A 12,500-nucleotide genomic window follows, 5' to 3' on the forward strand; every position below is an offset into this window, starting at 1 on the left:
TGGGAGCACCGTGCTGGGCCTCCCGGTCCCGCTCCCCTGTGCCCGCCCTCGCTGTCTGTCTCCCCTCCCCCAGCAGGGCCAGGCCGCAGCAGCATTGTAATAACTCATGCAAATGTGAGCGCTCCCAGACAAAGGGAGGTCAGGCCAGCGGCTGGGGATTCCTGTCGACAAACAATATTAGGTGTAAAATGTGTACCTTTGACAAAAGTATTTATATCGTGCTTTTGATTTTTTTTTTTTCCTGATGAAAAATGAAAAGTAGTAATTGTGAAGTGACAGAGGAAAATGAAGTTTTGAACCAAAAGGCAAAGTTCGCGGATGAAAAAACCCAACCCAATTAGCTGTTTATGAGGAATCGAAATGCAAGGCATTTGCTCTTCCATCTCCCTCATCAGCCTTTGATTGACTCTGCTCAGATCTGGACCGCAAAGTAGATAAATCGACGTGCCACATGCACGCGATGCTTAATCATTTGTAATAGTCATATTTGCCCTGACACATAATTTGCTACATCAAGCCATTTTTTTCCCTCACTCACTGGTATTCCGTGGCTTGGCCTTTGCTTTATAAAACATTTAAGAGTTTGCTTTAAACACATCAGCGTGCTGATCTACGATTGCCCTTTGCGCGCCGCCCGGAGGAGCGGCCGCCTCTCTCCAGCCCCGCCCAGCGCGGCTGGAGGTGGGCAGCGTGGCGGCAGCGTGGCGGGCTCTAAGGTCTGCGTTCTCTGTCTTGTGCGGGCAGCCACTCCGTGCATCAAGGCCATCAGTCCCAGTGAAGGCTGGACCACGGGGGGAGCGACCGTGATCATCATCGGAGACAACTTCTTTGATGGGCTCCAAGTTGTGTTCGGGACCATGTTGGTATGGAGCGAGGTAAGCCCACGAGATCGGTGCGCGTCCGGCCGTGGCTTTGTCCGTGGACCGTTGGATGTGCTGTCGACGGTGCATCCTGTCGCCAGATCCCTTGAAACCGACGGTCCGCCCGTGGCAGGGGCTTCTCCGGTGGGCGGGTGCAGACCGCTGCCCCCCAGCCCTGGGGTTTCAAGCCTGGCGTCGGAGGTCCCTGAGTGCCCTGGAACAATTAGTGCTAGAATTACTAGAAGCAGGTTTAAGGAGACATATGGTGGTGATTTTCATATGAATGATGCCCTGTGGCCTTTCCTGCAAACTGAAACCGGGATCATTTGCAGATATTTTTCTGAAAGCACAACTGTAGGTCCTGAGTCTCTGGGTGACAGCTAGGAGGGAACATTCCAAGACGATGGTCCAATTTTTGCTCATTTTGGTAATTATATCCAACTGGCAAGTGTCCGCCTCTTACACCCAGCGCCGCTGAAAGCCTCTTCCCTGTGTGGTTTTTATAGCTGATCACTCCCCACGCCATCCGAGTCCAGACCCCACCGAGGCACATTCCTGGAGTCGTCGAAGTCACCCTGTCCTACAAATCCAAGCAGTTCTGTAAAGGTGCTCCTGGGCGGTTTGTCTACACCGGTGAGTTCACATTTCCAACTTTCATGGTGAATCGGTAGATGCTTCCTCCCAAGGAGGGCCTCTCGGCCCCCAGGGGCCCCCTGCATGGGTTCTGCAGTGAGGACGGGCGAGCCCCCGGGGCCCACCGGTTGGTGTAGTCGGGGGCAGTTTCTACATCCTCTTCCACGTGGTGTGACGCTATGGACAGGTGCAGCCCCCTCGGGCCGGGTGACCTGGGCCCCTCCCCCTTCCGTGGAGCTTCCCTTCTTGCCTGCAAAGCAAGGTGGCGGGAGCTGTCAGTAACCACAGTGCCCCTGCTTCCATCGGGTGGCCGCCCCGCGAGGTCCCAGAGGTTAGGCTGCGTACCCGAGGTCACACGCACCCTGTAAACGGGAGCAGGTCTCTGCCCCGGGCCTGGGGCCTCACACCCCACACCGCACTGCTGCTTCAAGGGGGTCCGTATTCTGGGAGGGTCTCGGACACACTGACGTCACCAGAAAGAGTCACCTCTGAGGTCCCACGTTTGTTATCTGAAAGTCGTCTGCTGCAGTGCTTTGCCCACAGGCTGCTTGGAGAACACCATGCGTCTGAGGTTGCTACTGAGAAAGGCCATAAATAACCATACGGCTTGTCCGCACTGGGACCTCTAGTCCTGCCACCTGCAGAAGCTGTAACCTCTGAGACGTGTTTCTGGGGGTGGCCGGCACCTGCTGAGCCCCACGAGGGCGGAGGGGACGAGGGCTTGTTCTTGGACAGCGTGGCCTCCACGTGTTCGCGTGGTCAGGGCGGCAGGGGAGGTCCATGCGGGAGCCTGGCTGGGAGCCGGGGGCTCTGTCCACGTGCTGTCACCTGCTGCAGGATGCCCGGGGCGGGTCTGGTCTCCCCCTGGGATGTAGGCCTCTCCTCTGTCCAGTGGGTGGGTGACAAGGTGGAGACGAGGTCCCTTCCACTTGGGTTGGGAGAGGGAATAGGAGTAACTCACTCACCCCCCCTTCAGGAAGCGTGAAATGCAAAATGTAAATTCTTCCAGTGACCACTTTCCGACAGGCTCCGTGTCACTCCCGGGCCGTGCCTGGCTTGGGTCCTTGCAGAGAGCCAGGGCTGCTGTCCCCAGAGGCACCCACACCCTCAGCAGCCAGGGCTGCCAGTGACACCGGGGTCCTTGATTGGGGGAGGCCGCCTCCTCTCCAGCCCCCGGCGGCCCTCACGTGGTCAGGAGGGGAGAGAGGTTCCCTGCCCCATGCTAGGGGCTGTTTCCTCCCGTGGGACCAGCTCGTGCTCCGCGGAGCCCAGAGCTGCCTGAGAGCCAAGCGGACGAGGGTGGAGCAGACGCGATGGATGCACGTCCCGGCCCGCTCCCAGGCAGGTGCTCCGGGCCTCCTGGTGAGCCTGGGAGGCAAGATGGAGGGAGGGCAGTGCCCCCAGCTGGTGAGGCCTCCACGTGTTAAATACAGCCGTGCAGAAGCGGGTTATGAAGTCGGGGTGCTGTGAGCGTTCGTACCCGCGGCCGCCGTGGCCGCTAGGTCCCGGGAGGTGGGGGCCAGGCTTCCCGCAGCACCGGGCCGTCTCTGCAGGGCCCCTGCCAGCCTGTGGGCGCCCGTCCGGCTCTGGCCGTGAGCTCAGGCCGTGGGGTCCTGGGCGCCCCGCTTAGCTCCGCCTGGGGGGACCCCCGAGTCCCTCTTTCTCCTCGGTGCCGTGTGTGACCCGGGCTCCTGTCGGGTCTGGGTTCCTTGGAGGAGGGGACGTTTATGAGCTGGGCGGCTGGGAGCCAGGCCGCGTGTGGGCTTCATGATGCCACGTGCCCCGTGGGCGCCGGGTTGGGTCAGGCACCCGGTGAGCGCGTCCGTACGTGGTGGGACCGATGGCTCTGCCCCAGACGGTCGGGGAGTCGGCTCTCCCTGTCAGCCTCTCTGGCTTCCTGGCCGCTCCTGCGCGGGTGCCTCCGGCCCTGCTCGCGACATCGGGTTCTTGACCCGCGGGCTTTTGGTGCTGAGGTCGGCGGGCTGTCGTCAGGAGCAGCGACTCTTTTTGAGAGGAGACACAGTAGCAGGAAGGTTTGGTTCTTCACCCCATCGTTGGCCGAGGATGGTGGCCCGCGTGGCAGGAAAGGGCCCCATGCTGAGCATCGCGGGGGACGCGGGTGTGGCTGGAGGGGAAGGCGCGAGGGCAGGGGGCCGCCCGCCACCGCCAGCGGGTGTCCCGTGGCCGAGGGCCTGCCTCTCTGGGGCCGTGGTGGGGCAGCACTCTCTGTAGCCCGCTGCCCTCGGCCGGGCAGGACGCTTTCCTTGGCCGGAGGCCTCGTGCCCGCAGGGCAGCGGGCGTCCCCGCGTCTGTTCCAGTGACACCCGCGTCCCGACGCCCATCTTCCATTTCTGCAGCCGACGCCGTGACCCCTCCCTGCTGATGGGGCTTCTCGGACCCCAAGTTCAGGGTCCCGGCTGCCCAACGCTATGGGGTTTCCTCCATCAGGAGTTCTCCCACGAACGGGCCTTTCAATGAAGCCATTCAGTGAGCTTGGCCTCTCCGCGGGGGCTAATTTACAGCCTTCCCCCACACCCCCATCATTAACGGGAATATACATTTCAAACGCACGTAAGGGATACGGGGGCCTACACTCCCAGGGAGCAGAGGAAAGGTGGGGTCATAACCTGTCTGACCTGGAAGCTTCTGTCTGATTTGCATTGCCCTGAAATTGATGGGACAGAGAAGCAATCATTGGGAATTGCTCTCCCTCTGAAAGCTGAGCCAGCCCTTCTGGAGGCAGGACACGGGCGCAGCCCCTGCGGGGAGGGCCCCGTCCCCTGGGCATCTGGCTCCCATCAGCATCCCCGGGCCTGGAGGCTGTGCGGACACCGTCACACTGAACCCTCGGGGTGAGGCCGCCAGGCCTAGGGATGAGGAACCAGAGCGCTGAGGAGGGCCCCCTCCCCCCACCCCCAGCCAAGGCAAAGGCCTAAGTGGTCTGTTTACAGCGATCTGAGAAGCACCAGATTCTTCAGAACCAGACCCGATTAGTCAACCCAGAGTGGGTGTAGGTGGGGGGGGGGCGGGGGGGGGCAGGCCAAGCCCATCCATCCAGGCCCCTTTGCCTGCTGCTTTCAACTACTATAAAGACACAATTACCTTGGGAAGCAGTGGCAGTGCAGTTGATTAGCACGGTGAATTAAAAGAATGAGTCACAATGACATGTCCAGCTCTTCCGTACTAGTCCTTTGTATTCCCAGCGTGCCTCACCCCTGTTGTAAGAAGGTCAAAAATTAGAGAGAGAGAACAATTTTCAAGCGGCTAGCACTTAGGAGCAGAATTAACAATCACTCTGTATGTAATTGCCAGTTGATAGTAAATTGCCTCCTAGACTGTAAAATGCAATATAAACGGGTGGGCACCTAAAATTAAATTAATGAGATATTTGCTGCATTTAAAAGTGAACAGTGCAAATTAATAACTGAGTGTAATGCTTGTTTTAATACTTGTCTAATAGTGTATCATTTGCTTGTTTAATAATAATTAAAATAGTCCCGGAATATCCTACCTGAGGAACTCAGTGGTATGGGCAGATTGAACAGTTTCACATTCGTAATTTCACCAGTAGAAAGACATCAAATTGTTAAGAGCAATAAAAGAAATTATTTTTTAATTAGAATGTAAGCATTGCAGTGTTACTTGATTAAGACAAATTGGAATCTGTATGCTTCTAATTGAAATTATGTTTGAGCGAAAACCGCTTTTACAGACACATTCTAAGTGTTTGTGCACAGGTGCGAGTGCCCCTGACTTCCTAACACGTCCGTTCGGCAGAAGGGTTTTCCTATTACACAAAAAAGCTGGAGCTGCTTGGTGGTGGCCTGAGTCCCAGCGTGGCTTCGCGGGACACCAGGACGCAGCCACGGGGCTCTTCCTGTTGACCTCTTGCACCCAAATGTGTGGTTGACCCGCCCTCAGTTTAGAGGTTTCTTTTGCTCAATTAAAGGAATTATTACCAATTACCAGGAGTCAACATGCTGTCTGCCACGGGCCCAGCCAACCCAGTTACTAAACAGGATGCTGGCAGCGACGGTGCCCAGGGCCAGAGCGGCTCGGACAGAGCTTGGGCCGGTCTTAGGTCTGCAAAGCATTGACTACATGGGGACATAAAAATGGTCATTTTCTGCACAAAGACGTGCATTCAATTTCAGTCATGAAATCATTACTCAACCAGTGGCTGCTAACAGTTTGTGTTCTTCCCGATACAGTGTTTATGGTTTGTTTGTTTGTTGTTGTTTTTTTTTAAATCCCCTTGTGCCTTAAAACTGGCGACATGTCAAGGAGGTGACCGCCCTGTCCTCGGGAGCTGTCCTGGCACGGGGCGGGGAGGGGGTGGTGGTGGTGTGTGTGTCTGTTGGCTCTCCTGGGGCCACCGTATCCTCTCGCAGCCTTCTGCCACCTAACCCACACTTCACCTCACCCCTTGAAGGGCGCTGGCGTTCCTGAAGTGTTTTAAAGCTCTTTTGTGAGTGTTCAGATGTGATTCTGTCAACAGCACGGTGACACACAGTAGAGTCAATGGCGCCCTCGACCACAGCCGGATCCAGCTAGCTCTCTCCCAGGCCAGCGCTCTTCAAACAAATTACTTGTATCCACGGAGCAAATGATTCCTAATTGCCTTCCACAAATCATACTGTTTCTACTTCGCTAAACTAAATGCTAATGCCTTCCCCTTCAATGTAAACCAACCGATTATTTCGATTATAAGTTCTTAACCACGGAGGTGGACATGGGGGAGATACTTTCATTCCGAGTTCAGAGTTTGGGGTTCAGGAGTCTGTGACTCCTGGGCTCCCCGTCCCGGCCAGTGAGGCCCGGCGGCTCCGGCTGCTACCTGTGTGTTCCCGGCTGCCGCGGGCGCCCTGCAGACACAGGGCTTCCACTGGTCCCAGCTCGCCAGTTGGATGGTGTCAGTGGAAATCCGTGGTCCCCTGGAGGATAGACAGCCTCGCTTTCACGTGAGGTTAGTTATGTGGAAGAACATGCTGAGCTCAGGCCACCTCTGGGCCCGTCCGGAATCGGAGAGCTGGGATAGCGACTCAGATAACGCACGACTCCCACACAGTTTCTCCTCCCTCCCCACCCACGTTGGCTCGTCCTTGGTTACGTGTTGGGGGCAGAGGGCGAATTTCTCCCCACTGGCTGGGATGGTGTGCAGACCTGGGCGTGGAGACCAGCTGGTCATCTTTGGGGTCACTGGCGGGGCTCCTTAGGGCCACAGAGGAAGGGAGGGCGTGCCCCCCCCGCCGGTGTCCTCTGCATGGTGCCGTCCCAGCATTAGACCAAATGACGATCAGTGAATCTGCCAGCTTGCTGAGTGGGCGCTGGGTGCACAGATCCAGTCCCGAGTCCCTCTAAAGAGTGGGGCGGTGAGGGCTCCCAGGGTCCCTGCTGTTTCCTTCCTCTCCTGTCTCGAAGGAGGCCGGGAGAATGAGACACACCGTTTGTGCTATTGCACAAGTAGACTATTTGTCCTAATCAGTGACACCCATTTACTAGAATTGCTTAAAATGAACTATACCTCATACAGAAATCGCACATTTAGAGGAGTTCCATTCATCATCTGAAAATTGAGGGCCAGTAAACTTTTCTGCTCCTCCAGTGGGATCATAGGCATGCATCAAAATGTTAGAAATGATTGGTGAGAGGGAGCTGTCACCCATTTATCAAGGAAAAGAACATTATTTGCTAATTTCCCAACCAGGCTGGTGACAGGGTGCTTCGTCTTTGGACCCACGGTGACCAGCATGGCCTTTTTGTTATTAGTACAAGTCAAGCGCTTTTGGGCAGTTGCTAACAAGACACATTTGTCTGTCATCGGAGGGGCTTTGGTTGTTTTCCAAGTGCTGTGACCACAGGCCGCTCTTCCCGCGGCCCGATGGCTGTGCTTGGCGGGGCTGTGCTCACCCGGGAGGAGAACCGACTGATAAATCACGAAGTTTCCACATCAAGGTGAAGGTATTGACTCTCGGCACCGAACCCGACAGAACACAGCAGAGAGGAGACAACCATTCGTCTTCCCCAAAGGACAAAAGGGTCACGGGTTTCCCTCGGTGGGTGCGGGGACGCAGGCCCGCTGACCTCACCCCACCCGGGAGGCCGCGGGCACGAGTCGCGGGATGGGAGTGGGCCACGTCCGGGGTTTTATTTGGCGTCTCTGGCCGGTCAAGGTGCCTGCCCTACTTCTGGGACAGCCGGCGAGGGGTCCAGGATGTGGGGTGGCAGGGAGATGGAGGAGGGACCCTTTAAAAGCACAACAAGAGTGAACAGCATCAGCGGAAGTGCAGAATAAGGCAGCGATAACGGGGTAAAAACAGAACCCCACGAGTCACCCTGGCAGGAAAAACTGCCGTAGCTTCAAGGAGGACGACCAGGGGAAGCATCAGAACCACCGTTTCAGCGGAGAACCCACCGAGGAAGCGTGTGAGCCTTCTGTTGCCAAAGAGAAGAAGAAATAGGCCCCCCCGTGGCCCTGGAAGAGTAGAAACAGGAGCGAAATGTCTCTTGTTTTCTTCCTGGCTCCCCGCAGTCTCGGAAGCCACAGGCCTCGTCCACCGCGTCCCTTTGGCCGCGCACAAGGCCATGGCCCAGGCGGGAGGCGGACGGGGTGAGTGGGTTTTGCTCTCGGGGGCTGTGCGAGCCGGGACGGGGACGCCCCTGGGGTCCAGGGGCTGCTCGTGTTTTCATTTGAAACCTTTGTTTTGGGAAGGTCTTTAGGCTCTCGGCTGAGGCTTGGATCCTAAAGGCTCAACCCGAGAAAAAGTCCGTTTAAAAAACTGTCATTTGAATCAGTTGGGCCTTTTTTATTCATTACAGAAAATGCAAACTTGAGTCATTCGAACTTTCTTACAGTGGTTTTTCAATAAAACAACGAAAGATGGGAGCCTCTTCGTCGGTGATGTGAACTGTTTGCTACACCCCCCAAAATAAATGCATAGAAGTTTTCAAATGCTCTTAACGAGCATGTGGAATAACTTCGTTCCACGAGGGACCTGGGTGCATGTGGCTGGCACCCGTGCTCCAGAAGACGCATTACAGAGCACGTTAAATTTTAAATACGGAACCTCCCATCGAGACAGTAGGCCGCTGCAGATCTCTGTACCTGTCAGTGTAAATCATCTTTGGGGGGAGTTTCTCAAAGGTGCAGCCTGGCGGTGGGTCCATCATCCGCCTTCCAGATGTCACCCTTCCTGCCCTTGTGACTGCCCTTGTGACAGCCCTTCCTTACGCCCTCCACGCACGGGAATCCTACCTCCTGACAAGGTGAGCTCTGCAGGGTCGGCCCAGCCTTCTACCGGCCTGATCCTCTCCCACCCGGAGCATCTGAGGACCAGAGTCAGGGCATCTGGGTGGCTGGGTGTAGAGGGGATTCTGCCAGATTTCTTCCCCATCTTTTCACTCCTTTCGATCCTCCCAGGAGAAGGCCCTTGCCGGGGACTCCCCTAGCCCCTTCAGGCCTCAGCCCTGGGGATGGGAGGGGCTGGGGGCCGGCGATGTGGCACTCCCTCCCATTCTCAGGATCCGTGTGCCTGGCGCTGTGATCAGCCAGACAGATGCTTTAGCCCCCATAATCACTTCCACCCTGCCTTTGGAGACCAGCTCGGCGCCATTCCTTGCGAACACGTCCCCAGTGCCCTTTGGGATGAACAAGCGCCAAGCCCGCCCAGGCGCTGCTGTTCCTCGGGTACTTTTATGGCAGGACCTCCGTGACCCTCAAGGCGTCCGGCCGCTATGCACCCCACCCAAGCTGAAGACGCTCAATTTGCCTGTGTGCTTGTTGTCGGTTACAATGGAGGTCGTTTCCAAAGTTGACCCATTTTAACACCACGGAAGTGAGCTACACGGGTGCGAGGTGCTGGGGCCGCAGCCTCACGTGCCCTGCCCGCGAGCCACCTGCCAACGGTCCCTCCTCACACCCTGGCGACCGGCCCAGGCCGCGTGTGCTCTGTCATGGCACCAGGGTGCCCACCTGCTAGCCCCCTGCTTCTTCTTCACCACCCCTGATGCCATGCCCATCTGGTGCCTTCTCTCCTCCGCCCTCAGAGAATACCCGCCGACAGTAATGATCTTTAAGGCGAGCATAGCGTCCAGGGTGGGATGCTGAGGCTTCGTGTCGACGTGACTTGGAATTTACCCGTGGTGTCCGGCGTTCAGTGTCTCCCCGAGGCCCGCCTGGGCCTGGTACTCTGCAGGTGATGCAGAGAAGGTGGGAAAACACCTGCGTCTCGTAGGTGCGCTCGCAGTGGGTTCCTCGCGGGGCCCCAGGCTGGCTTCACCCTGGCAGCCCTGTGCCTGGCTCTGGGCTGCCCTCGACCGATGTACGGCGCCCGATCCAGATGACTCAGAGCCTGATGGGAACGAAAAAGAGAAGAGACCTTAATGAAACAGTCCTGAGGGCTGTTCGGGTCTCCGAGGAGAGGGGCAGCTGTGGCCCTGTGGGGTCTGTGGGCGGAGCGCCCCTGCGGAGACAGGGGGACGGGGCCGGCGGGCTACGCCCGTGCACGTCAGCAGCGGGGTCGGGGGTCCGCAGGCAGAGGGCAGAGCCTGCGCCACGGGTGGAGGAGATGGAGGGAGGGCATCAGGCGGGACTGTTTTACTTGAGAGATGTAATCCAGGATCCTGTGTTCAAGGACTCTGTGTTGTGATTTCAATGTTTACATTAATCTTGGCGATGTCTTTAAAGGCTCTGCCTTAGAACGTTGCTTTTCCTCTTTGTTCACCTTGAAAAACCAGGGGTTACAAACGCCTCCGTGGGGCTTGAGGAGGGCCAGCTTATCCCCTGGACTGGGGGGGCTCTTCCTCGGCCCTGCGCTCCACCCTCACAGCTGGGGGCCTGCTCACCCCAGTTCCGGCCTCCCTTCTTTTACGCAGATGCCAGACGCACCGCAGACAGTGTTCAGGCCGTGAGAGGCCTTTCCCTCGGTATAGGCACAGCTGGCACATGCATTCTAATCTAAGGTTAGAGGTGTTACTTTCACTTAAAAAATTTTGTTCTTTATTCAGATATAATTCACACAGCCTAAAATTCACCCGAAGTATACAATTAAGGGGTTTTTAGTACAGTCACAGAGCTGTGCAACCACTAACCTAAGTCAAGAACAGTTGATTACACGAAAAGGAACCCTGCATCCGTCAGCAGTCCCCCCGCCCCCCGCCAGGCAACTACGAATCTACTTCCTGTATCTATGCCTTTGCCCCGCTGGACATTTCACGTGCATGGAATCATACAGTATGGGGTTCTTTGTGACCAGCTTCGTCCACTCACGTTTCCCCCGGGTGGAGGTGTGATCAGCGCTTCCTTCCTCTGTGTGCCTGAAGGGTCTTCCCTTGTACACAGAGACCACATTTTATCCATTCATCTGTTGGGGGAGCCTTGGTACAGTCGCTTCTCAGGATCCGCCAGGGATTGGTTCCAGGACCAAACCTGTGGATGCTCAAGTCCCTTAGAGCGTGGTCCTTCGTATCCGAGGTCAGGGCTGCGGTTGGTTGAATCTGAGGATGTGGAACTGGCGGATACAGAGGGCCGACTGTAAGACAAGTGGTGCTGCTGTGAAACATTCGTGAACGAGTTCTTGCGTGGATATATGGGAAACGCCATGTTCACTTTGGCTTCTCCAAGTCAAAAGTGAAGTATACCTTCTCCATTGGCCTGGCATTTTCCAGAAGCCCTGTGGGTCCCCGTGGTCCTTACTCGTTACTATGGAGGCCTACTGTGCGCCCTGCGCTGAGCAGGGCAGGTGCTGTGACACAGGGTGATGGCTGCACCTTCCAGGAGGAGCATGTGATCGGATGGCCTGGGAAGTGTGCCCCGGGGGCTGGTTGCCTCAGGCGCTGGTTGCCTCGGGCACACGGGAGGGAGGGGTCTTCCCAGAGCAGGGCCACCTCCAGCCTTGGGAGGGGGTGAACTTCCAGAGCGCCTTTCTCAGCTTATCTCTGTACGGAGATTTTACGCGGGTTTCAAGTGTGCCGATCCACTGCCCGGATGGTTCTCCACAGAGCGCTTTGTTGCCCACTGGGGTTTTACCCCTCCCCGCTCACAATCTCTGAGAGGGTCGACAGCACAGGCACGCTTGACTTTTCTTTCTTAAAGGAAGGGTGACATCTGGGCAGTTTGTGCTCTTTGTTCTGTTGAGGATGATTTTTATTGGCCACCTTCTCCCTCCCTTTTGTTCAGACTCTTTTACACGTGGAGGGAAGGGGCTACCTTTGCCGGAACAGCCGGGGTCGGGGAGTTGAGGGTTGCAGGGTGGCCAGCGCCCCTCCCCGGCCTCCCTGGGGAGCGTGTCTCGGGGGTCCCTGTCGCTGGGGGCCGAGCCCCCGGAGGAGTGGGAGCATCCGACACCAGTGCCTTGGTTTTCCTTAGCTGCCGGCCTGGGCTCTGTAGACGTCGTTTGAACGTGACTATAAAAGCCGTAATCTGGTGCATTCTTTGAGGTATGTAAACAGAATTGTTTGAATGCACTCCAACAGTTGTCGGCAAGGGTATTATTTTGGGAACAAGGAAGATGTGCTGTCCCCTTTTCTGAGTCTGGTGTCACATCACAATGCCGCCGTCCGCTGCCAGGCGGCGGTGAATGGCGCGGGTCCCTGTGCACTGGGCCGGGCGTGTGAATACCAGACAGTCCTCCCCGTGAGGCCGAGGCGGTGCCTGACTTCCAATTAGAAGTCAAGCGTGGCGCTTCTCCCGTCCTCAGAAGTCTTGGTGACACAAGGTACCCTCGGCTTAGCGGGTCGGAGGGGCTCCCCCGTGTGAAACCGACGCTGCCCTGGGGCGGGTCTGATGCTGGAAAAGTCACGCCCCTTTGATGCGGGCGACCTAGGCTGAGCCGCTCGGTGCTTGGCGTTGGAGAAGGGTGCCCGGCGCCTCCCGTCTGTCCCTGCCGTGCCCAGGCCGGCTCCGGGGCAGCGCCTCGTGGTGAGTGATGCAGGCCCACCGCGGCCTTTGTGTTTCCCGTGCACGGTGCCTGGCTCACCCAGCCGAGTTCTGTGATTGAAATTCATTGC

General features: G+C 57.1%; 1 protein-coding gene across 10 annotated transcripts in view; it reads left to right on the plus strand.

The window, feature by feature from the left end:
• EBF3 (EBF transcription factor 3) overlaps positions 1-12,500 on the plus strand; it is a 114,537-nt gene that overhangs the window by 85,477 nt on the left and 16,560 nt on the right. For all 10 annotated transcript variants that reach the window (XM_061191924.1, XM_061191961.1, XM_061191989.1 and 7 more), the window contains 2 exons: positions 745-875; positions 1,367-1,493. In XM_061191924.1, coding sequence (XP_061047907.1) covers positions 745-875; positions 1,367-1,493 — 258 coding nt within the window. The remainder of the gene's footprint in view (positions 1-744; positions 876-1,366; positions 1,494-12,500) is intronic.

The sequence above is a fragment of the Eubalaena glacialis genome, chromosome 1 (genome assembly GCF_028564815.1).
Source record: "Eubalaena glacialis isolate mEubGla1 chromosome 1, mEubGla1.1.hap2.+ XY, whole genome shotgun sequence".
In the NCBI taxonomy this organism is placed as follows: Eukaryota; Metazoa; Chordata; class Mammalia; order Artiodactyla; family Balaenidae; genus Eubalaena; species Eubalaena glacialis.